This window comes from Trichosurus vulpecula, chromosome 2 (genome assembly GCF_011100635.1).
Source record: "Trichosurus vulpecula isolate mTriVul1 chromosome 2, mTriVul1.pri, whole genome shotgun sequence".
NCBI classification, from domain to species: Eukaryota; Metazoa; Chordata; class Mammalia; order Diprotodontia; family Phalangeridae; genus Trichosurus; species Trichosurus vulpecula.
In genome coordinates this window covers 303920100-303946562 of record NC_050574.1, presented here as the reverse complement: position 1 = coordinate 303946562, position 26463 = coordinate 303920100, and the positions used below count along the sequence as shown (strand labels likewise).

General features: G+C 36.3%; 1 protein-coding gene across 3 annotated transcripts in view; it reads left to right on the top strand.

The window, feature by feature from the left end:
- Positions 1-26463, top strand: part of CLASP1 (cytoplasmic linker associated protein 1) — a 357318-nt gene that overhangs the window by 283057 nt on the left and 47798 nt on the right. For 2 of the 3 annotated variants that reach the window (XM_036744771.1, XM_036744772.1), the window contains exon 30: positions 16928-17071. In XM_036744771.1, the coding sequence (XP_036600666.1) occupies positions 16928-17071 (144 nt within the window). Of the gene's footprint in view, positions 1-12931; positions 13031-16927; positions 17072-26463 lie in introns of all 3 variants that reach the window. The other variant, XM_036744770.1, reaches the window with a different exon arrangement.

Sequence of the window (26463 nt, the reverse complement as noted above, 5' to 3'; positions counted from 1 at the left end):
TCTTGTTTGTGGGGAGAATCTGGAAAGCTTGGAATTTTCTGACCTATTCTGCCATTTTCTCAGAATCCTCTCACTAAGCCAGTTTTAAAGATAGTGTAGATAAAATATAGCTAGGTTGGTGCTTGTGTTCCATGCAGTCATGACATTCATTTTGAAAGCCAAGTATCAATAGCTTTTGAATTATCTCCTATTTTATATAATCAATACCAGCATTCAGTTAGTATGGGTCATCTGGGATTGGTTAATAAACTGTGGTTACCTTAAGCTATTTATTTAAAACAACTATTCTCTAGCTCCCCCAGCACAGGGGTTGTAGACAAAAGAACTAGGGGAGATCCAGTACACATAAAACAGAGAACAATACAGGGCAGTTAGCATAAAGTCAAATGTCAGAACCTATGGCTTAGATTAAGTGTTGCAGGCATTTCCAGAAGACAATCAGTGGTGGGCCTTGAAGGACAGATAGGAAAGAAATCCTCTTCTTTTCCTTTCCTTCTAATGGATGATTAGAAAAACCTTCAGTGGACAAAAAGTTTATTGATTTTTGAAAGTCATTCAAATATAATATTAAAGGTCTTGTAGCCTTATCTGTAGTATTCTGTTTGTGTATTTGATTCTACTAAATGCCTACGTAGATTGCTTGGACATTTTGCTTTGTGTCCACAGGAAAATTCAAAGAACAATTTCATCAATTTTAATTACACCGTTAGGTGCAACAAATAGTGAAATTCAATCCGAGTTATCAAGCATTTATTAAGTGGCCCCTCTGTATAAAGCAGGGCTGTCCAACCTTAGGTTTTTATTGAAACAATAAACAGTATATTTTGATTTGCCATTTTAGTGAGAGCTCTGTGGTAGCTTGGCTTCTTTTACTAAAGCATTTATGTAAATTTCTGTGCTTGTAAGTGGGTACATAAATCACACTGCAGGCTGCATTTTGGACAGCCATGGTATAAGACACTGAGGATACAAAAGGTGCACAGTCCCTGCCTTATACAAACAAGTATCACACAGTAGGGGACAAGAATGTGTGGGTCAAAAGACCACTGGCTCAAGTAAAAAAAAACAGAGGTGTCTTGGTTTCTCAAGGCAGGAAAAAAAAAAACCAGAAACTTTATTTCATCAAGTCTCAAGAATTGGGCATCTTTCACTACGAGGGTGGAGATAGCAGTAAAGAGAGGCAAGGGGGGGAGGAGGGTGAGGCAAGCAGGGAGATATATACCCTTGTACAAACAATTCTAAGAAATCCCACCCCAGAGGCTGGACCACCATCCCCATTTGCGGAGACGAGTGGCCTCACAATCTAACCAGGAATAAGTTTTTTACCCAATACAAGCACAGAAACTACAGAATTACCTTATAGGGAAACTCTAATGCTAAGATGGCCATTTGTAAATAGGCTAGGGGAGGGGGGAGAGGGGAATATCATCCGGTTTCCACAAAATCATATGATTTACAGGAAAATGAAACTTAGGCCTGGTGAGGTTCATATCCTAACTAAATTTGTACTATCTCTATTTGAATATTGCCTTGCCTGAGTTATTCATAGGGAAACTTTCACAATCTTATATTCCATTCACAGCTGAAGTGACATCTATAAATCTAAAGAAGAAGGGAGAGAAAGACATTCCTAAAGGCTAAATAATCAGATTCCCACAGATTCAAATTTATCCCATTTCCCTTTTCTCTAAATATTGATTCTCAAACATTTTAGATATAAATACGTATATACATATTCCCTGTGAAGTCTTCAAACTTTATTCTCTCACTACCTCACGCAAGAATAAAGGGGAAGAAGTAGAGCTTTAGACCAGAGGTGTCAAAGATCACTATCAGCCAGAACCAGATTAAGATATATTGGGGAAATGTTTAAGAAAGTAAAAGTACAGTACAACATAAGTTAATATTAAGTTTTGGTTTTTCTAAGTCAATATGCTGCTGCAGAGACCCCTTTTCATATTTTATTATTTAATATTTTAGTTTTCAACATTGATTCCCACAAGATTTGAGTTACAAATTTTCTCCCCATTTCTACCCTCTTCCCCCACTCCAAGATGGCATATGTTCTGATTGCTCCATTCCCCAGTCAGCCCTCCCTTCTGTCACCCTACTCCCCGCCCCCATCCCTTTTCCCCCTTACTTTCTTTAGGGCAGGATAGATTTCTATGCCCCATTCCCTATATATCTTATTTCCTAGTTGCCTGCAAAACCAACTTTTTTTTTTTTTAGCATCTGCTTTTAAAACTTTGAGTTCCAAATTCAACATAGGCCACACATGTATCATTATGCAAAACACTTCCACAAATAATCATGTTGTAAAAGACTAACTATATATTCCTCCATCCTATCCTGTCCCCCTTTATCCAATTTTCTCCCTTGACTCTGTCCCTTTTCAAAAGTGTTTGCTTTTGATTACCTCCTCCCACTGTCTGCCCTCCCTTCTATTATCCCCCCTTTTTTCTCCCCTTCCCCCTACTGTCCTGTGGGATAAGATGCCCAATTGAGTGTGCATGTTATTCCCTCCTCAAGTCAAATCTGATGAGAGCAAGATTCACTCATTTCCCCTCCCCGGCCACTCTTCCTTTCCCACAGAACTGCTTTTTCTTGCCACTTTTATGTGAGATAATTTACCCTATTCTGTCTCTTCCTTTCTCTCTCCCTGTCTCTCAATATATTCCTCTCTCACCCCTTAATTTAATTTTTTTTTTAGATATCATCCCTTCATATTCAACTCACCCTGTGCCCTCTGTCTGTCTGTCTATATATATATGTGTGTGTGTGTGTATGTGTATGTGTATGTGTGTGTGTGTGTGTGTGTGTGTGTGTGTGTGTGTGTATATATATATATATATGTATGTATGTATGTATACACACATATATATTCCCTTCAACTACCCTAATACTGAGAAAGGGCTCATGAATTACAAACATCATCTTTCCATGTGGGAATGTAAACAAAGCAGTTCAACTTTAGTAAGTCCCTTATGATTTCTCTTTCTTGTTTACCTTTTCATGCTTCTCTTGATTCTTGTATTTGAAAGTCAGATTTTCTATTCAGCTCTGGTCTTTTCATTGACAAAGATTGAAAGTCCTCTATTTTATTGAAAGTCCATATTTTGCCTTGGAGCATGATACTCAGTTTTGCTGGGTGGGTGATTCTTGGTTTTAATCCTAGCTCCTTTGACCTTTGGAATATCATATTCCAAGCCCTTCAATCCTTTAATGTAGAAGCTGCTAGATCTTGTGTTATCTTGATTATGTTTGCACAATACTCAAATTGTGTCTTTCTGGCTGCTTGCAGTATTTTCTCCTTGACCTGGGAGCTCTGGAATTTGGCAGCAATATTCTTAGAAATTTTCTTTTTGGGATCTTTTTCAAGAGGAAATATGTGGATTCTTTATATCAGGGCAGTTTTCCTTGATAATTTCTTGAAAGATGATATCTAGGCTCTTTTTTTGATCTTGGCTTTCAGGTAGACCAGTAATTTTTAAATTATCTCTCCTGGATCTATTCTCCAGGTCAGTGGTTTTTCCAATGAGATATTTCACATTGTCTTCCATTTTTTCATTCCTTTGGTTCTGTTTTATAATATCTTAATTTCTCCTAAAGTCACTAGCTTCCACTTGGCTCCAATCTAATTTTTAAGGTGGTATTTTCTTCAGTGGTCTTTTGGACCTCTTTTTCCATTTGGCTTATTCTGCCTATCCAGGCATTCTTCTCCTCATTGGCTTTTTGGAGCTCTTTTGTCATTTGAGTTAGTCTATTTTTTAAAGTGTTATTTTCTTCAATATTTTTTGAGTCTCTTTTAGCAAGTTATTGACTTGTTTTTCGTGATTTTCTTGCATCACTGTCATTTCTCTTCCCAGTTTTTCCTCTATTTCTCTTACTTGCTTTTCCAAATCCTTTTTAAGCTCTTCCATGGCCTGAGACCAATTCATATTTTTCTTGGAGGCTTTTGATGTAGGCTCTTTGATTTTGTTGACTTCTTCTGGCTGTATGGTTTGATCTTCTTTGTTACCAAAAAAAGATTCTAAAGTCTGAGTCTGAATCCTTTTTCATTGCCTTTTCACATTCCCAGCCATCTACTTGACCCTTGAGCTTTTCGTCAGGGTATGACTGCTTGTAGAGTAGAGAGTATTTTGTCCCACACTTTAGGGTCCAAGCACTGCTGTTTTCAGAACTACTTCACTGTCACCACAAGCTCTGCCACAGCAGTGTTCCTCCTCCCCCAAGAACCGCCAACCAGGGCTGCAATCCAGATCCAAGCAGGGCAATGTGCCAGCAAAGTGCTCCTTGCACTCCTGCTCTGATCCGCCACTTGATTCCTCCCACCATGTGAGCCAGGGACTCAGGAAGCAGCTGACGCTGGAGCTCTGGAAGCAGCTGCAGGAACTTCCTACTGCTTCCGCCACCACTACCGCTCCACCTCTGCCACCCCTAGGGCTGGGGCTGGACTGCTCTCTAACAGGATCTAGAAGTTTTCCCACTAACCTGCTCCATGGTCTTTGGCGTTTATGGGTTGAGAAGTCTGGCAACTGCCACAGCTCAATGATTAATGGCCCTCAGGCCTGCTCTACCCAACTCCCTGTCTGGTTGGTCCTGGCGCGGCCCATGCAGGGCTGCGTTCTGCTCTCAGCACCATACAATAGACCCTTCCCAGTGACCATCCAGGCTGTCCTGGGCTGGAGACCTGCTTCCCTCTTGGATTTCATGGGTTCTGCAGCTCTAGAGTTTGTTCAGAGCTATTTTTACAGGTGTTTTGAGGGATTTGGGGGAGAGCTTAAGCAAGTCTCTGCTGTCCAGCTGCCATCTTTGCTCCATGCTCCCCTTCCCCCCGATCTGTTTTTATTTGAGTTTGACACCAATGGCCTAGACAGTGTGCTGCAGTGTAAGAAACATGAGTGAGAAGTCACATTCATTGTGGGATCAAAGAAAATATAGAGAAGCTGGGACCTGAACTTAGAGGATTCAGATAATAGAATTTAGGTACTAGAAGAAAAATTAGAGATCATGTAGTTAAGTTATCAAGCATTTAGTAGGTGCCAGTTATGTGCCAGATACTATGTTAAATATTGGGGATACAAGAAGAGGCAAAAAGAGGCCCTGCTCTTAAGGGGCTCACAGTCTATTGGGGGAAACAACATACAAATAACTGTAAACAAGATATAGACAGGAAAAATGAGAGATTGTCTCAGTGGTATGACACTAGCATTAAGTGGAATCTGGAAAGGCTTCTTGCAGAAAATGAATTTTAAGTGAAATTTGGAGGAAGCCAAGAGGCAGAGAAGAGGAGGGAGAGCATTCCAGTTATAGAGGATGGCCTATGAAAATGCTTGCTCTCAGGAGGGGACCATCTTGTATAAGGAACAACAAAGAGGCCAGTGTCATTTGATCCTAGGTATCTGGAGAGGGAAGTATAGTAAGATCAGAAATGTTGGAAGGGACCAGGTTATGAAAGGCTTTGATTGCCAAATAGGATTTTATATTTGATCATAGAAGTAATTGAGTTACTGGAGTTAAGAAACTTCAGTTTATTTTTGAAGGGGAGGGGTGTGACATGGTTAATTAAACCTGCACTTTAGGAAGAGTGGAGGATGACTTGGACTGGGGAGAGCCTTGCGGTAAAGAGACCAACCACAATAGTGTGGTAGTAATCCAGGCGTGTGGTGATGAGGATAGTGGCTTGTCAGGAAAGAAGGGAACATCTATGAAAGGTGCAGTGAAGGTAGAAACACCAGGATTTAACCACTGATTGGATATGGGGGTAAGGGGATGAGAGAGTGAGGAGTCAAAGATAAGAACTAGGTTTTGAGCCCCTATATCTGGTAGGACGGTGGTACCCTTGACAGCAGTAGGAAATTAGGAAAAGGTGATTGGGGGAAAACAATAATGAGTTTATTTTTGGATGTGTTGATTTTAAAATGTCTCTCCGTTTCTACATGTCCAGGTAGTTGGAAATGTCAGAGTGAAGGTTAGGAGAGAGGTTAGGATAGTCCCTGGATAGTCATCTTCATAGAGATTGGTAAGGAAAAAAGTATAGAGAAGAAAAAGAGGGTCCAGGACAGAACCTTGGGGGATACCCACATTTTGTGGTCAGGGCCTAAATAAAGAGACCATCAATGGAGCCTGAGCTGGAGAACCAGGAGAGAGTGGTACTCCAAAAATCTAGGGAGAAGAGTATATCAGGGAGATGAGATCAGCAACATCAAAAGCTGAGAAACGTCAGGAGTGATAAGGATTGAGAAAAGGCCATTCAATCTGATCATTGGTAATTTTGAAGAGTCAGAGACTCACTTTTACAGATTAGAAAACAGGCTAGGATAAGCCATGATCACATATCTAATTATTGGCAGGATTGGGGAATGGACTTTCTGGACTCCCAAGTCACAAACTCTTTCCACACTGGCATGCTGCCTCTCAAGAAGAGCTAGCACCTGAGGCTTCTCATTTGAGTCTCCTGTCGTGATCTTATACAGTCTTAGAAGCTGGAAGTGTTCTCTTCCACTTTATATTTCTCTGAACGCTTTGGTCCTTTCCTTTATACCTATCACATTCTGCCCTATTTCATGTATAACATTTGTTGACTGTACTAAATTGAAACTTCATTGAGGACTTGGACTGCTTTTTTTATCCTCATCTTTCCAGTTTCTAACTCTCTATGTTCTTTTTGTTTGGATTTTTGTTTGTTCATTTATTTGGTCTAAGCCTATGATTTTATCTGTATGAAGAACTGTGTAGGTGGAATCTCTCCACCCCTGACAATCAAGAACTCAGCTCTAATTTATAATCCCTGAAAATTGCCTGGGACACTAAGAATTTAAGTGACTTGCCTCTGATTGCACAGCTAGTATGTGTCAGATGTCAGACTTGAACCCAGGTGTTCCTTACTGCAAGATTCTCTAGCCACTGCTCCACACTGCCTGTCATACATGATATACTGTGCAAGTCGTGGACTCTTATTAATGTCTAGGGGAGGAACTTTAGAAGCTGCCTCATTTCATTTCCCTCTCAATTCAGATATGCTTTCTACAATGTCCCCATAAGGTGATAATGTCAGGTTTTTGATAGCAAAGACTGTTTTTCATTTTATCTTTGTATTCTCAGTGCCTACCACAATGCTTTGCACATATTAGGAATTTAATAAATGATGGTTGAGTCAAATTATATTAGTCATATATCCTCTGCTACCATAGCTTTGTAGTCAGCGAGTCATGGGTTTGAGTTTTGGCTCTGCTGCTTAGTTCCTGTGTCATCTTGGGTAAGTGATGGAGCCTCCCTGGTCCATTTTCCTTATCCATAAGGTGGAACAGTTAGGCCAAATAACTTTCTAAGGTCCCTTTCAACTCTTACATCTAGTATCTAGTAGATTTTTTTGAAAAAATTCTCTGGATTCCCTGATCCTCTTTGTTCTTCATGCTTCACTTCCATTAATGGAACCTGTTTCCATTAGATTTTCTAAAAAGCAGCCATACTCTACCAGCCTATATTGAAGTTAACTAATGTTTTCTCCTTAATTATTAGCTCCTTGGGGGCCAGACCTATTCTTAATCATCTTTGTAGGTCTAGAATGTTGCCTTATGCATAGTTGGTGCTTAGTGGTATTGAGTTAAATCTTATCTATTCTCATATATGTTATACTTTATTATTATATTTAATCTTCCTTGAGTCCATTATTCTAGGGTGTTAGAAATATTTTTGGATATTAATCCTGTCATTTATCATTTTAGCCATCCTTACTACTTTGTGTCAGATGCATATTTGATAGGTATGTTATCTTTGCCTTCCTTTCCTCCAGCTTGATATATTTTCATTAATTCACATACCTGGGGCATAATTGTCTGTCCAGTTATTTGTTGATCTCTCTGTCACAAACCTCTCTGTCCTGTCCAAAAGAATATTTTGGGAGAGTTTGTCAAATGCCTTGCTACAATTTCAGTAGACTATGTCTGAGCTATTCTTTGTTTTATCTGTGAGCTTCCTCAGTCTCCTTTCCAAAACATCATTTGTTGTGCATTATTATTATTTGCGACCTATGGCATCAAAAATATAAATGCCATTTTAGATTAGGATTTGGGAGATTTTGTGATTTTTCTTTTTCTTTTTTTTTTTTTAGGCAAAGCATGCAAACTATGATTCTTCTTGTTCTTATTAAATCTGATTTGCTTTCCTTGAGCGTATGCTGATTCAGTGGTAGGAGGAAATGGCTAGGTGAGGATAAGATTCTGAAATTTAAGAATCACAATGGCAGATTGTTAAGTGGGTGATTAAGAATTAGCTAAATCATAGAAAGGAACATCTTGTACTTGTCTATCATTGCTATACTTCCTACAGAATACTGACCCACCAGTAATGTGTACAACACATGGATTTGGGCCAGCAAAATATCAGATGTCTCAAGGACATTTATATTGATAAAACAGAAGTGGTCAAATGTTTTAAGTCAAGTCTGAAAAGGTTAACTGATTCTTTTTTGGTGCATACTGTGACATATTTTATTGCACAGTAGCCTTTCTGGTATTCTATTTGTGTGACTTTGATGTCTAAAAGCACTTTGATCTTTTTTTTTTTGTACATTGGAGAGAACAGAGAAACTGAATTTAAATTCTGGCTTCTTACATGTGTTACCTAGGTCAAGTCACAGAACCCCTTTTCTTCAGTTTCCCTAAGTAGAAGATGAAGAGGTTGACCTAGATGACCTCTAAAGTCCCTCCCAGTTCTTATTCCATGTCTATGAACTGTAGAACCTGCCTTTAAGGGATTTAACCTCAGATTTTTATGACGAAACAAAACTTGATGACAGTATATTTAATAAAGTCCCTATCTTTCAAAATTACTTTTTCTCCTTTAAAATCTCTATAGCCTTAGACAAAATCCTCCAATGTTTTAGAAGAGACAACCTACCTCTTAAACTCAGTCTCTCCCATGCCTACCCCACCCATTTCCACATTTCCTTCACATACTCTCTGTCATCTAAAAGAAACTAGACATGTATCCAAAACCATAGGTTTTCTAGACCTATTGAAAATGAAGCTAACTTATAGAATGCTTTTCTTAATAATGAATATTTTGTGAGGCTGCTCATAAAAAAGTTCATCCTTTACCCAATCTTAGTCATTGCTTCTGTCAAAGTTTTTTTTTGGTGGGGTAAAGGATTTTACTTAAGTTGCTAGGTTGGGGGAACAAGTTGGAAAAGAAATTAAAAATAACAACAAATTTCAACCCATGGTGATTTGATGCTTTTTTTAAGCCAGTTTTTAAAAAATCATACATAGAAATAAAATAACCAAATCAACATTGTTTCCCATTCACTCAATATAAACTTGCCAGCTTTAGGAATTGACTCTTTGCCAGGTTGATCTAAAGCCTTTTCCCCTTGGTACCAGTGAAACATAGAGAGAATGTGCAGATTTGATTCTCTCCAAAGAGCCTGGGCATAAGTCTCTGTCTTTGATGGGTAGGTAATTGCTCCCTTTCTGCCCTGGAATCTTCTTGCTCGCTAGTTTCTCTTGTAGCTCTCCTTACTCAGCTTTTTAAGTCACCAGTAATTCCTGATTGACCTACTAAAATAATTAACTGAGACTAAAGGCTTTAAGTAATAACTGCTTCATTTAGATTCCAGAATGCTGAATCTCTGAATTCCTTATGGGCTGAAAAAGGTCCTTTTAAAATAGTAATTACGGCTATTGGATATGGGTATGTACAGAAGACCATACCATACATCATTTGGTCACTCTGTCCCTTTTTTTTTTAACCTTTGTTTACTATATATGAGAGAAAATTGACTTACTAATCAAATTTCTATTATGAGCAAGAAAATTAGTTTGCGTAGAATTAAAAGCTAAATGTTGGTCCTGAGAACAGATCATGAAACACTTCGTTTACAGAAATGGGAGACAACAGGAACAGAATATTTCATAAAACCATCAGGTGTGGTTTTCTTATCATTTGGTTTTAATTTTTTCTTTGTTATAAGAGAGGGTTCGGTTGGAGGGTGCACATCAGGAAATGACTGACTAAATTAAACAAAAGTAGCACTTTAAATTAGTAGTACTTTAAAAACCAAAAATAGTATTTCAAAAAATCAAACAAGAGTTGCAGGAGAGGGAAGGAAAGATTAGCAAATTAGATACTTATAGAACTACTTTGTAAATAAATTATTAAAATAGCAAACGGGCTAATTATATGTTATCTGTTTTATTGAAGCTTACAAGATTCTGTATTCCATCTTCATATATCAGAAGCATTATTATTTGTAACTTCATAGAATAAAAATGCACATCTTAGTTTTTGTATTTCTTTTTCAAAGAAATTCTAATTCTCCCCATTTAAGGTGAATTAATAGTGCTTTATTGTATAATGAGAAATTTTTGAGATCACATTGCATGGCATAAACTTATTCTAAATATTTTCTAATATCAGCACTTTCTGCAGCAGGAATTATGTGCCAGACATCATTTTTAAAGGTCCAGTTCATCATATTTGTAGGCTTTTGTAGCCTTTTGACAAATAATTAGAATTTACTTTTCTCTAAGATAAAAAAACAAAAAAAAAACCAGTAACAGTAGTCCCAGGAAAGTAACATCCTCAGTAAAAGAATGTCTAACTGATTTATTATCTCCTCTTTGTGAATGGCTTCCAAATCTTTCCCAACCTTTTCTTGAGCTCTTTGTAATCCATTTATTCATATCACAGTCCCCCTGTGCCTTGGGAGATTGTTTTCATGAGCTGCTGTGACCTCCCACTCCCCACTCCTCCCTGCTCCCAAAAAATATCATCCCTTCGTTGCTGTCAGCTTTCTGGTTATGCATCTTTCTCTAAGCTCAGCTAAGTGACTGTTTACTTCCTCACCCAGCCTTCACTCAAAATCTTTCCAGTTTAGGTTAAACCTGTTAGAACTTTTGCTCTACTTGAACTATCCTCAAAAATCTAGGATTATCTCCATGAGGCTTCACAGTAGGATATTAATGGAAGTCAGGGCAGAAAATATTACCATAGTTGTTTGTTTTAAATGACTTGATGCAAATTGCCTCATTCCAGAACTATGTTTGGAATAGTCTCTGAAAGAATATGGGCCTACAAAATTTGAATATTGACAGATGTGACATTGCCCATATCATCCATTCTTCAGTTATAAAAATATTACCATAAACTTCACACTGGGGAAATGTGAAAAGTAGGTTTACTCAGATAATTTGGTGTTTCAGAGAGAAACTCACTTAACTACAAAAATTAAATAGTATCTACTCATCTTTAATTTTCTGAGTAAAAAGAGTTTTGAATAAGATATGTATAGCATTTCTACTAACATGAAGAATCACAATTTTGTTGTGCTAAAATGATTGAATGTTACTGATGATCTCCTCCCTCCCTTTTTTTTTTTTTGAATGCCCTGTTCCTAGTGAATCTTATGAGAGCTGTCCGCAAAGAAAAAGTTAAAATGTTGATTGGACTCATGGTTACTTTCCGTTTGTCTAGTGGTAATGGTACTTGGATTCTGGAGCAAGCATAATATTTTGTACTATGTATCTGTGAGCCAAGATGTTTCTTTTAAAAAACTGACAAGTGTAAAAATTTTGTCTGTGCAAGGAATTAGTATTAGTATAAAAATGTTTTTTGTATTAGAGTCTCATACAAACTCAATTTTTGCATTATGTGGGGCATTGTATGCTATAACCATGATAAATATTGAAATCCCATTTCTTTTTCTGTGCTGTGAAAGCCCCAGTGAGTCTTCCATGGTTTCATTTTTTGGTTTGGGGTTTTTATTCCTCTTTATTGACTTGCACTTGAATATGTCAGACAGGTCTGTCTCTGCCCAATTAACATCTAGACCACCTCCTTGTACTTTCACAGGTGTGACAAGATAGGCTATGAAAAAGCCTTTTAATTCTGGGCTTCAGCCAGCTGGATCACAGCTGATGAAAGTTTCTCTGGCTACACTTATATAACTAAATGAGATGCAGCATTGAAATAGTTTGCTTCCCTCTTTTCATCTCAGTGTTTTTTTTTTTTTTCCATTAGATAAAAAGGTAAGGACTAGACCCAGGATTTCATTGTTTTGTAGGAAACTTCCTTTTCCTGTGCAGGTCAGCACTTTTCTGCATTTTTTAGTGTTAGAGAATTACTCAGGGCACTGAGAGGTTGGTTAAGTAACTTATTCAAAGTCACACAGTAATTCATTGTCAGAAATAGGACTTGAACGCAGGTTCCCCTGGTTCCAAGACCAGCTCTCTCTCCTCTATTCCAGGCAGCCTCTAGTAGGTGCCACATTTGACCTACATTGGTAGAAAGGGTTCTTGATCCAAGAACTTGCATGCCCTGATCAAATCTCAGGTCCCATTTAAAAAAACAATAATATAAAGTATGAATTTAAAAATGGGTAATATTTAAGGTAGAAGTTTCCAAGAAAACTCAGTAAGGACATGGATAAATTTTTAGATTTTCTTTAAAGTCAGAAAAATAAGGCCTTTGATCATTTTAGACGATTAAAATGCAACAAAGTGGAGAGATAAGATGTTGGTGGAAGTTTTTGTTGAATGTTGAACTCTTCCAACTAAAAAATCAGCGGCAAATAGATTCAGAGTATTTATGAACTATAATTTTGAATTTAATAGATGGAAAAACAGATTTAGCCCACAAATCTTGAAAGACTATGTAGGTAAAGATGTCTATAAAGTGCTGATAAGGCAACAGTGGGAGTAATGGAGAAACTTTAGGACTTTGAAGGCAGTTAATGGTTTAAGGTAGAACATTATTATTGAAGGATGTTTATTAAATATTTTATGTATTTTTGTCATGTCTAATTAGAAAATGAAGTATTTTTAGATAATGTTTCATATAAAAATAAAAAAATTATGTTTAAGCAATAACCATAGTTTAAGAATTTGACTTGTCTCTTTGATTAAACAATATTGCCTTTCCTGTTTGTCAGCCTCAGCTACAGCATAGTCGGGTAGGTGAGGATTTCCCAGCTAGGTCAGCTTCAACCTCTGGGCCTGGAGAAGGAAACTTGGAAGAAAAATGTAAACAGGTAGACTAAAAGCTGTGTACACTAATTTTTGAAAACATACTTTTACGTTTGCATTTTAGACTCCTAATACAGATCAGGCTTGTGAAGAAACTAGAAAGATTATGGAGAAACCTAAAATGTTAATATAAATACCTTGTGTGTCTGTGTGTATATGAGTTTGCATCTCTCAGTATATTGTTTTATGATTAACTTGTCACAGTGAAATAATTATTGATAAAAGCAGGTCTCAAGAAATACCTCAAGAGATAGAAGAAATTCATTACTACCTCATCATAAAATTCATTTTATTAATAACGATCAGTGTTTAGTGAGAAACTTAGCAATAATAGGTCTGAATCTGGTCCTTAAAACTTTGATAAAAAGGTATATTCTTTCTGCTTCAAGTATGAGAGAATTTCTTAAATAATTTCTTTAAGAAATGATTGCCAGTGACAGGCCTTTCATGGACTGCAGCTGTCAGGGTATTCTGAAGTGAAAGCACAAAGGTTATTAAATTTTAAAATTCTCTCTTCCCTCTCTCTTCTCAAACTAGTACCATCACCAGAATAGTTTTCGGTATCACCTAATACTGGCTTTCCACATTCTTTATAAAGAAATCCTTTCTAGTACAAAGTTTAGACAGCAGCTAAGATGATTGAGTGGTTTTTTAGCCCATGAATGAAGTAGTACCATTGGGCGGGATGTCAGAAAAGCTCCCATTGTATAAAATTTGTGTAGACAAAGACTGTAGGAACTCTGCCTAACTTTACCATCTCATCATCTATAGAAGAAATCACCCAAAAGATCACCATTAGGAAAATTCAACACCAAATTGGGGTTCTCTTGCTATTTATATTCTTGGGTGGTACCCCTTTTGGAAGCCAATAATGTATAAAGATCAGACTACATGTAGAAGAGTGAGCAGCAACAAAATTGGATGAGGATGTCATATCAGTCTTTTAAAAATGCTTGTGTTTATCTCTTTGAAAATAAGTAAAGTCTCACCCAATTATTCTCCCTCCTTGAATCCATTGTCTCTTATGCTACTTCTCCCCCATCCCACCCCCGTCAAAATAATCTTAGTGGACTCTAAGGGAAAATCCATTAGATTTAAAGCATTAGCTTTCCTCTTAAAATTCTGTATTTGATAAATAAAGAACTTTATACAAATTAACATGCTCAGAGATTATCAGTTTGAAACTTAATCAGTGTCCCTAGTTTCCACTTCTTTCAAGGGCTTAGAAAAAGAAGTGTGATGATTTTTGAAAGAGTTTTCAGCTGAACTATGCCTTGGGAAAACTGCATCAACCAAGTTTATTGTTATATTCTGTGTCCCCTCAGCCTCCCCCAAAATTGGTTCTTCCTTAGAACCAGAAGATCCAAAATACTTACATTGTGATTGGCACTTGCAATAATACATTCCTAAATTTTATCATGAGAAAAATAAGCTTTTAAGGGGGGGGGGGGACCTTTTAATTCCTCTCCCTGCTAAACAAAAACAAAAGCCTACAACTATACAAGAATCTTATTATAATTATGATTTGTTTTGTTGTTACATATGACCTTGGTCATAGGACAAGAAATCTTACAAACAAGCAGATGATCAAGAGAGGTTCTTTTAACAGATTGGTATCTTGGTGCCAATTCTATTATCTATCTGCAGTAGCCCTCATAAACGCTAAATGGACTACTCTGTGAAGCATATGAGAAAACTAATAAATATTTAAAATATAATATCTTGAATCATGACCATTTTTTGTCTTTCCACTTAGTTTTATCTCCCATGTCACTTTTTTTTTCCTAGTTGGATTTTTTAAAATTAAGATTCAGTTTTAGGGTTATCAAGAAAGGATTCTTTGTAGGCATATGTTAAAATATATAGGATTTTTCACTTTTTTCACATTAGTAAAACAGTTACAGTATCAACTATCAGCATACTTTGCAAACCAGCTTCTACATTTGGAACCAGTCTTGCTGCCCTTCATTTCTTGAATAGATGGCATTGATTTCATAGGTTAATACACGAAGAACTGAAACCCATTTGTAGTATGTGGGTCTTCTCCCAGGAAGAATTTATGGTCTTTTAAGTTAATGCAGTAGCACATGTCATTGAAAATGTAACACCAAAGAATTCAAGGCTAACATCTCTGTTTCTAAATGTTACTTCAAATCAAAGAGAAACTATAAACTTTAGCTTTTAAAAATACCACCTGATTAGCTACATGGATATGTTTTCAGTGCTAATGCTAAAGCCTGCTTCTTGCCTTATCCTTCTTGAGGTATGCAGTTTTTCTGCATGAAATTTTTTCTAACAAAGTGCCCTAGGTATCCCAAATAGGGCGTGCACGGGTTTTCTTTGGATTGTTTGTTGTACTAATATATGTTTCTAAAATTATCACTAAATTAAGATATGTTAATGTGATGCCAAGATTCAAATTTCACTATAATCAGAAAAATTGCTTTTGTTCTATGTCATAAAAACAGGCCTCTGGTGTTTCGGTGTGGAAAAGCTGCTTCTTGTATGTTTGAATTGTCAGGAAAGGAAGAAGGATTATGCTTTTATTCTGTTGTTTTATTTATAGTAGGGACTGACTGCATGGTGCCTTGACTTTGTTTCTTGTCCTCTGAAACAAAATAAATATTTTTCCTTGGACCTAAGATTTGAGAATTATAATTGCTTTGCAGTATTTTATGCCTTTGATTTGATAGAACATCGCCTCATGTGGTAGTTTTCTATAAAAATTCAATGTCATACATGAAATTGTTTGCCAAAACACTTATTGTAGTGTTCAAATGAGCAGTGTTTTGTCTGGTCTGAATCTGTGATTTCATCACTGTGGTAACTCCCTCTATGTGATGTATTTTATACCACATGGAAAAAACAATTTACACATTAAGAAGCTACAGTTTTTGTTCTGAATCATGGCTTTCCTCCTCCCAACTTTTTTATTTATTTGGAAAATTCTAGAAATTTTGTAAGAAACCCCAAGTATTTGTTACAATTTTATTTTGGTATGATTTTCCAAGTTCCTACGATTGGAACTGTTCTCTGAGGTGCACTATTTTGATGTTCCAGATTCTCATTGATAAAGCTGCATTACAATGCCTTGCTTCAATAAATCTTTGCTGTTTAAATGAAGCTTGAATTCTGGAGCTACTGCCATTGCTTTCGCAGCCTATTTTTGCTACTACTTTGCTGTCTTTCCAAGGAAGCCTGCAATTTTTTTGCCCAAATTAATGAAGAAAAGTAGAACATTTTCAGAACAGCCAATTCCTCTAACGTAAACAGAGATTCGTACATACTGTGTACATTCTGAATGTTTTTGATGACATTTCTTCATCATTGCTCAGTATTTCAGGATGATTCTCTGGAGTTATTCTTGGGGCATCGTGAGGAGAAGTTAAAAGGACGGTGCCTGTACTACAGCCAAGTAGGAACGTGTTAAGAAGAATTAATTTTTCCAGCCTGCATTCAGTCTCTATCTCACATTTTCTTGCTGAAAGGCTGATTGAATTCTGATATGAGACATAAAAAAGAGAAAGGGTCCTTGAAGTTTATTTGGTTTGCTTTCTGTATTTACCAGTTCTCTTTCATGGCACTGGAAAGCAGAAGGAATTCGGAATGCTAAAATGATCATCATATGTTACATGGTCTAGCCTGAAGGCAGATTCGTGAATGGTTGGTTATATTTTCTATAGATTTTTTTGTTTTTCCTCCCCTTTTAAGTCAAAGGATTCCCATTATGAGTAATTATATCTTTTTGACAGGAAATGGTTTCTCTTTTTAAAGACTTGGTCAGATCATTTTTAAAAAACCAGTTTTAAAATATAAAACATTTATATTTTTAAATATAAAATATTTAAAAATAAATCACTATTATAATCCAATTAATAACTAGTCTAATTTCCTTTTTCTAGGCAGCACAAATTGTTCTGATTTCTCTGTTTGAACTGAATACTCCAGAGTTTACCATGTTACTTGGTGCCTTGCCAAAAACATTCCAGGATGGTGCCACCAAACTCCTACACAACCACCTGAAGAATTCCAGTAACACAAGTGTGGTGAGTGCCTTGTACAATTATTATGACTTCACCCAGCTTTCCTAGGTTACTTATACGTAAGCAATTCCCTATCTAAATATTATAGGTATGTAATGTGGGGCACAGAGAGGTAGAGAAGTACAGCTCCCAGGGGAATCTAAATCTCTTTGAGCCATTGATGCCCACACACCATTAAGTGAGCATCCTAAGATCAGAAGCTCATCCTAGGAAAGTTGGTTACCAGCTCCTGAATTTTTTTCAGCCATTGTAACTAAGAACTCATGAAGACAGTCTGTGGCTGAGTCCAGAAATGTGGATCATTGGAAGACACATACCCACCAATGAAGTATTTTGAAATGTTGAGAATTGGTATGGCGTAATGGAAAGAATGCCAGACTTGGGATAAGAGATCTGGTTTTGAATTCAGATACTTGTCACTTAACTTTTCAGAGCTTCAATTTCCTTATTCATGGAATAATAGAATAATAATTACACATTTTCTACCTCAGGTTGTTTTGAGAGAAACAGTTTGCAAGTTTAAAGAATTATATAAATATGACTTATTATTACCAATTTGTAGATATGTGTGACGTATAGGAGAAGTTGAGTGAATGTGATCCCCTGGTCATGGTCGCCTGTCCCAGCTTCCACCTTCTTGGGTCAGAGTAGTGGCCCTAGTTGTGACTAAGCCAGAGATAAAATGAGAATGCAGGGCGAAACAAGGAGTGTAGAAGGTAGGGGGAGGGAAAGAAGACTCCAGATTATTTGGGATTAAGTAATGGTTACGAGACTCTTTGTGGTAGGAGCTGGTCCCTCAGAGGCAGAGACATAGTTTCTTACTCTCTAAGAAATGTTGATTTAGATCCACATGTGGCATCAGAGGAGAAATCCTTCCAGGGTGGTGAGAGGAAGATTAAGACAGGTAGTAGTGGTTTATAGTCTTCTGAGAGGAGTGCCAAGACAGCTGTTTGTTAACCTGGAGCATGTTTTTGGAATGTAATAGAGTCTCTCCCAAGACTTGTCGAATTTGGTAACCGCTGTCTACTTAGGACGATTTCATATGGGGCAGATTAGTTCCAGTAAGACCCTAGAATTCATTGCTAGGAAATATAAAGTGCTGGACACGTAACTCAAGATCTAGGAGCACTGGCAATATTTTCATCATTCCTGAAGACTTACTTGAAACATTATTTGCTACCAACTACATCAAATATTAGATATTTTAGAAGACAGAGCCTGACTTAGGAAGTAGATAGATGGTTAAGAAAATGGTATTTGAGAAGATTTGGATTTTTGGACCATAATTTAAAATAAAAGAATAATGAACTTTATATGTAATGAAAGTTGGTAAACATATTTGGCAGCATTCAGTCTTTAAACTGGAAAGGGAAATGAGAAGCAAGCCAGCTCCCAGAGCAGGGGCTAGAAACTCTTTCTGTGTTGTGAGGCAGTCTGGAAAAGCCTAGAGATCTCTTATTTAAAAAATGTTTTTAAATGCACAAAATGAATTTCGTAAAATTACAAAGGGAGCAAATTATGTTAAAATCAATTCATGGACCCCTGAAATCACCTTTCAGAGTTCATGAATTCCAAGTAAAGAACCCCTGCTGTAGATGTTAGAAGTTACAAAATAGGAAAAAGAACAACAGGAGAGAGGCCCAGAAATTTCACAGGAGAAAAATCTACAAAGGGAAGTAAACAAATTAGTTATGCAAAAGCTCTCCAATTTTGTGAACTTTAAATTGTCTAATTTATCTTCTTAGTGCCCCTATCTATCCCTTGTTTGATTAAGAACTGCTCTATTAGCCACAGTTCTGAAAAGTACCTCGACTTTTTTTAAATGATGTGAGCTTCTCTGAACTTTGCATGAAAAGCAATAAAGTCCTTGTTCTCAAATGAGCGAAGTATGGGTATAACAAAAACAGCAGAGAAATGTTGGACATTCTTGATAAATATAGAAGTAAAGGAATTGATCAACCTCTCCCCACTATTATTTGGTGTCGTTTTAGAAATGCTAGTGATGACAGTAAGAAAAGAAAGAGCAATCAAAGGTATAAAAAGCAAAAAGGAGACAATGTCCTGATTTGCAGGCACAAAACTCCAGAGAATCAACAGTGATGTTAAGATAATTGATTTTAGAGTGTGGCAGGATACAAAATAAGGCCAAAAATCTGCATTTCCACATAACAGCAAAAACAGGAGAAATAACAATAAGAGAATTCTCATTCAAAATAAATGCCAAAGAACTGGAAAATGAAGGGATTGTCCATCCATTGAGGAATGTTTCTATATTTATGGTGTAGGTGAAGTGGAATACTTCCATTTCATAAAAAAATAGCGAAAGGGATAGGAATACATCTATGAACAGATGCAGAGTGAAACAGAAGGAGAGCAAGTGATACAATAAGAACAGTGCATGACATCAGATTTTTTTTAGGATATATTGGTTAATTTTGTTATCTTTTTTTTCTCTTCCTCTTTTAAAAAATTAATGTTATAAGGGAGATCTCTCTGAGAGGAGACGAGGTGCAAGGGGAAATCTTATAAAAGCAAAAGATGTCAATAAAATTTACTTTTTAAAAACTGAAAAGAAGTTTTACTAAAGCAGTTAGGTTTATACTAGAATCTTATACCATTTATTATGATACATTCCAAATAGATATATAACCTCAATATAAAAGGTTAGGTAGTTTTAAAAAATTGAATTAAAAAAACTGCTGGGAAAATTTGACCCCATTATGTAACAAATTAGGTTTAGACCAATACCTCATAATAAAGCTTCAAATGGATACATGACCTAGATATGAAAGATTATATCATCAACAAAAAATTAGAGACACAAGGAAGAAATAACCTAGTAGATCTTTGGCTAGAAGAAATGTTCAAGATAAAACAAAGAATAGAAAGAATCACAGAAGATAATATTGATCATTTTGATTACATAAAACTAAATTTTCTGCACAAGCAAATCTAGCATAACTAATATTAGAAGAGAAACAGTTAGCTGGGGGAAAATATTTCTAGCAAGTTTCTGTCTCTGATAAAGGTCTTATTTCTAAGATATATACGGAATTGATTTCAAAATAAGAATGCTACTTCATTTGATAAATGGTGTAAAGCTATGAATTTGAGACAATTCTTAAAAAAGGAAACCCAGCCTTTACTGTCTTTAGCCATGTGAAAAAATGTTCCACATCACTAATAGAGAAATGCAAATTTAAAGTAATTCTCAGGTTCTACCTCACTTCAGATTGACAGAGATGACAAAAAGTAGAAAATGACAAGTGTTGGCGGAAATGTGGTAAAACAGGCACATTATGCCTTGTTAGTAGATGCTGTGAATTGGACCAAACCACTCTGCAAAGCAATTTGGCATTATGCATAGAAAGTTACTAAGAAGTGCATTCATGCCTTTTGACTTAGCTATATCATTGCTCAGCCTAACCCAAAGTAGGAAAAGGTCCTATATATAGAAAAATATTTTTAGCAACTCCTTTTGGTGGTTAAAAAAAATTAGAAAATAAAGGAATGCCCGTCAGCTGATGAATGACTGAATAAGATTGTGGTATATGAATTAATAGAATGCTATAAGAAATGGCCAAAAAGATAATTTCAAAGAGACATGGAAAGTTCTATAGCCTGATAATAAGTAAAGTAACTAGAACCAGTTGAACAACATATTATATCTGCATTATAAAAATAAACAATTTTGAAAAATGTAAGAATTCTAATAAACTAAATGATCAACTATGATTCCAGAGTACTAATTAAAAAAAAAAAAACTGTCCACCTCATGATAGAGAGATAATGGACTAATAAGTAGAATAAGAAATGCAGTTTTAGATGTGACCATTTGATTGTGCCGGTATCATGTAGGAGGTCTTCTGTCAGTGAAGAGGAAGATGGGAGGGAAGCAAAAAAATCAATGCTTGGTAATTGAAAAAAATAAAATAATAAAATGTTAAAGTTAAAAAAAATTGAAAGGTACTTTTGAGAATGTTGTCCTAGAAGGACAGTTCTTTTTCTGTTTAAACATTTTACTTTTTTTTTTCAATTACATGTAAAAACAATTTTTGGCATTTTTTTTTTTAAATTTTACTTCCAGGGGCAGCTAGGTGGCACAGTGAGTAGAGCACTGGCCCTGGAGTCAGAAGGACCTGAGTTCAAATGCGGCCTCAGACACTTGACACATTTACTAGCTGTGTGACCTTGGGCAAGTCACTTAACCCCAATTGCCGTGCCCTCACCTCCCTCCATAAAAATGAAAAAAAGAGGAGTTTAAAATTTTACTTCCAAATTGTCCTCCTACACTCCCCTGTCATTGAGGAGGCACACAATTTGATATAGGTCATACGTGTATAGTCATACAAAACATGTTTCCATATTAGTTATGTTGTGAAGGAAAACACTGACCAAAATAAAAGAAAAAGAAAGAAAGCCGTATTCAGACTCCATCAGTTCTTTCTCTGGAAGTTGATAGCGTTTTTCATCAGAAGTCCTTTAGAATTGTCTTGGATCATTGTATTGCTGAGAATAGCTTAAGTCATTCACAGTTGTTCATCATACAGTATTGTTGTTACTCCATAATGTTCTCCTGGTTTTGATCACTTCACTTTGTATCAATTCATATAAGTTTCCAGGTTTTTCCGAGAGCATCTTGCTTATCATTTCTTAGAGCACTATAGTATTCCATAACAGTTTTACACCACAACTTGTTTAGTCATTCCCCAATTGATGAGCATCCCCTCAATTTCTAATTCTTTGCTCCCACAAAGAGAGCTGCTGTTTTTGAATGTATAAGTCCTTTCCTTTTTTTCTCATCTCTTTGGCATATAGACCTTGTAGTGGTATTGCTAGGTCAGAACATATGCATGCACATTTTTATAGCTCTTTGGCATAGTTCCAAATTGCTCTCCAGAATGGTTGGATCAATTCACAGCTTCACCAACAGTGCATTAATATCGTAATTTTTCCACATCTCTTCCAACATTAGTCATTTTCCTTTTCTGTCTGGCCACCACCTTTCCCAGTTGACCCTCCACTTTTTCTTTCTCCCCTTCTCTCCTACTTCCCTATAGGGTAAGACAGATTTCTATACCCAACTGTGAGCGTGTATATTATTCCCTCTTTGATCCAATTCCAATGAGAGTAAGGTTCAGGCATTATATGTCACCTTCACCCCCACTCCATTTCCCCCCTCCTCTGTAAAAGCTCCTTTGTATGTCTTTTTGTGAGGTAATTTACCTCCATTTTACCTCTCTCTTCCTCTTCTCTCAGTGCATCCCTCTTTCTCACCTCTTAATTTTATTTTTTTGGATCTCATCCCATCATATTTAACTCACACCTAGTTCTTAGGAGTTATAAGTATCATCTTCCATCTAGGAATGTAAACAGTTTAACCTTATCAAGTACATTATGATTTCCCTTTCCTGTTTAGTTTTTTATGCTTCTCTTGAATCTTGTATTTGAAAGTGAAATTTTCTTTTTATTTTTACATAATGGTATTTTAATTTTTTTCCAATTACATATAAAGATTGTTTACAACATTCCTTTTTGTAAGATTTTGAGTTCTAAATTCCCCCCCCTTCCCCAAGACAGCAAGCAATCTGACATACATGTACAGTCATGTTAAACATTTTCACATTAATCATGTGAAAAAAGAATCAGAACAAAAGGGAAAAACCATGAGAAAGAAAACAACAACAACAACATAATTGAAAATCATATGCTTCTCTCTGCGTTCAGACTCCATAGTTTTTTCTCTGGATATTGTTAGCATTTTGAAAGTGATATTTTCTATTCAGCTCTGGTCTTTTCATCAGGAATACTTGAAAGCCCTCAACCTCATTGAATGTCTCCTTTTCCCTGTGAAGGATTATACTCAGTTTTGTTGGGTAGATGATTCTTGGTTGTAATCCAGGCTCCTTTACCCTCTAAAGCATCATGTTCCATTCTCCCCACCCCCACCTCCCCATCCTTTAATGTAGAAGCTGCTAAATCTTTTGTTATCCTGACTGTGACTCCATGATACTTGAATTGCTTCTTTCTGACCATTTGCAGTATTTTCTCCTTGACCTGAGAGCTTTGCCACTGCTTAATATTCCTGGGAGTTTTCATTTTGAGATCTCTTTCAGGAGGTGATTGGTGGATTCTTTAAATTTCTGTTTTACCTTCTAGTTCTAGAATATCAAGGCAGTTTTCCTTGATGATTTCTTAAAAATGATATCTAGGCTGTTCTTTTGATCATGGTTTTCAGGTATTCCTATAATTTTTAAATTGGTCTCTCCTCAACCTGTTTCCCAGGTGAGTTATTTTTCCAGAGAGATATGTCAAATTTTCTTCTATTTTTTCATTCTTTTGATTTTGTTATATCATTTCTTGATGTCTCATGGAGTCATTAGCTTCGACTTGCCCAATTCTAATTTTTAAGGAATTATTTTCTTCAGTGAATTTTTGTACATCTGTTTCCATTTAGCCAATTCTTTTTAAGGAGTTTTTCTCTTCATTGGATTTTTGTACCTCTTTTATTATTTGGCCTATTCTGTTTTTTCATTATTTTCTTGCATCACATTCATTTTCCCCCCAATTTGTTCCTCTACCTCTTTTTGATTTTCAAAATCCTTTTTGAGCTCTTCCAGGAATTCTTTTTGAGGCCTGAAACCAATTTATATTTGTCTTTGTGGCTTTGCATCTAGCTGTTTTGACTTTGTCGTCTTCTGAGTTTATGTTTTGATCTTCCCTGTCACCATAGTAACTTCCTGTGGTCAGGTTCTTTTTTTGTTGTTGGTTCATTTTCCAGCCTATTTCTTGACTTTTAACATTATGTTAAAGTTGGACTTTGTTCCCACTCTAGAGGAAGCACTGCCTTTAGCTGCAAGGTTTTTAAGGGGTTTTTTTGGCCAGGGGGCAGGGCGGAGAGGTTTGTGCTGCTGTTTTCAGAGCTAGTTCTGGTGGTCTGGAAGTTTCAATTCTTCTAAGGTGGTATGATGTAAGAAGAGGTGTGGTCACTTTCCTCTTGGCCTGTGCTCTGGTCTGTGAATGCCCACAAGTATTCTTATTAGCACTTGTACTATAGCTAGGGTCCAGCTTCTGCTAATACTCCTCATCACCCTGGGACTGCCAATTCAGTCACTCCACTACAGCCTGCTACTGGCTTTCCAGTGTGCAGCCTGCACTTGACCACACTCCACTCTTATCCCAGTGAGACAGACTTTTCCTGCCAATTTTCAAAGTTGCCTTAGACTGGAAAATTGTTTCACCCCATCCTTTTGTTTGTTCTATCACTCCAGAATTCATTTTGAGGTATTATTTTAAAGTTCTTTGAAGGAGAATTTGGGAGCACTCAGGCAAGTCCCTGCCTTTACGCTGCCATCTTGGCCCCACCTCCAGAAAGATAGTTCTTAACTAAGCAAGCGGTAGACATGATAATAAAAGATAAAACAACCAATTTCAGCTACATGAAATTGAAAAGCTTTTTATCAATCAAAATTAGTACAACTAGAATTAAAAATAGAAATTCCTGGTTGGGAGTGAGCAGGAATCTTTAAACCAAATATTTCTGGTATAAGTTTGATATCCAGAATATAGGAAATTAACATAGAAATATACAACCCATTTTCAATAAATGGGATTATCTTTAATAGATAAGTTATCAGATAATATAAACAAACAGTTGTCAAAGGGAAGACTTACAAACCAGTAACAACCATATGAATGATTATTCCAAATTACTAATAACAGAAATGTGAATTTAAACTTCTAAGGTTTTGCCTCACACTCTGCAAATTTATAGTAATAATGAGAGATAACATAATTGATTCTGCTAGGCTAGGGCTGCCCTTCTTAAACTGTAGGTCACAACCTCACATGGAGTTGCATAACTGAATATGGGAGCCGTGAAAAATTTGGCAACAGCAAAAGATTTCTGAATGCACAGTGACCAAAAATTAATTCAAAATGAAACATAATGAATCCGAGGTATTTCTGGCAGTGCTTGCCCATGTTGCATCATACAACTTCACTGCAGCTTGGTTCTGAACACACAACATGCACACTTTGCTCTGCACATGCCATCACACCACACAGTACGAACAAATGCTGCCAGAAACACCTTGGCTCAGATTTGAGACTATTGTATGTTATGAATTGCAGTGTTTTTACCATACATACAAAATCATTAAATGAATTTTGGCTTGGGATTAGGACAGAATTTCCAATAATTTCCAAAATAACCCTAAACATTCTTCTACAATTTTGTACTACATGTTTATGTAAAGTGCATGTTGTTCTACATATTTATGTGAAGTGGCATTCTCAGCATTGATGATTATAAAATCAAAATATCAGTCAACTCTGAAAAATGTTGAAGATGCTCTTCATCCTGCACTATTGAATATTCTGCCAAGATTTAATTCTTTATGTAAAAATAAATACATCCATCTCATTAGTATGCAAATTTGCTTTTATCTTTAATAAATGGTAAAATTATATGTATACAAAAGAATTGTTTTAAAATAAATTGCTTTATGATTTATTATCAGTGTTTTGTTTGCACTCCTATTTTGTATACCTCTATACCCAGGGTCACGTAAAAATTTCTTGGGTAAGAAGGGGTTGTGAGAGGAAAAAGTTTAAGAAGCTCTGGGCTAGGGAAGAGATAGGCACACTATATGTTGTTCCTGTGTGGTTCAAGATAAAACTGGTCTGCTCATTCTAGAAAACACTTTGGAATTATGTGGAAAAAAATGAACTGAACTTTGATTGAACCATTCCACTGTTGGGGACACCCCAAGGAGGTCAGAGACAAAGAAGGGTCAGATATGTACCAAAATACTCATAACAAGAAGTTTTTAGTAACAGAAAACTAGAGTGGGCACCCATGATTGAAAACGGAAGAACAAGATATAATATATGATTGTAACAATATTATGGTACTGTAAGAAATTAAAATGAGGAAATTCACAAAAACATGAAAACTTTATCTCAAGTAACACGGAATGAAGTAACCAGACCAAAAGTATTTGAAATAGCTACCACAATGTAAACAAAAAAGAACAGTGAAATGAAGCTGATGCTGTAATTATGATGATCAGTCTTGGTCTCAGAAAAAAAGCTGAGGAACTGTACCTTCTTTCTTTCACTGGAGAAAGTGAGACTGTGGATTTGAAATAATGACGCGTACCCTGTCAGATGTCAGTGCTGGTCGGTTTTGCTTAATTGATTTTTCCTTGTTGAAAGGCATAGCTCAGTGGATGGGGGTTGTGGGATATATGGAGATGGCTCTGTTGTAAAGACAAAAGTCATCAATAAAAATTAAAACAAATCTATCAGTCAGCAAGCATTTATTAAGACCTTTCCATGTCCCAAGCTCTACAGTGAACCCTAGAAATGCAAAGACAAAAACCAAAGAAGTC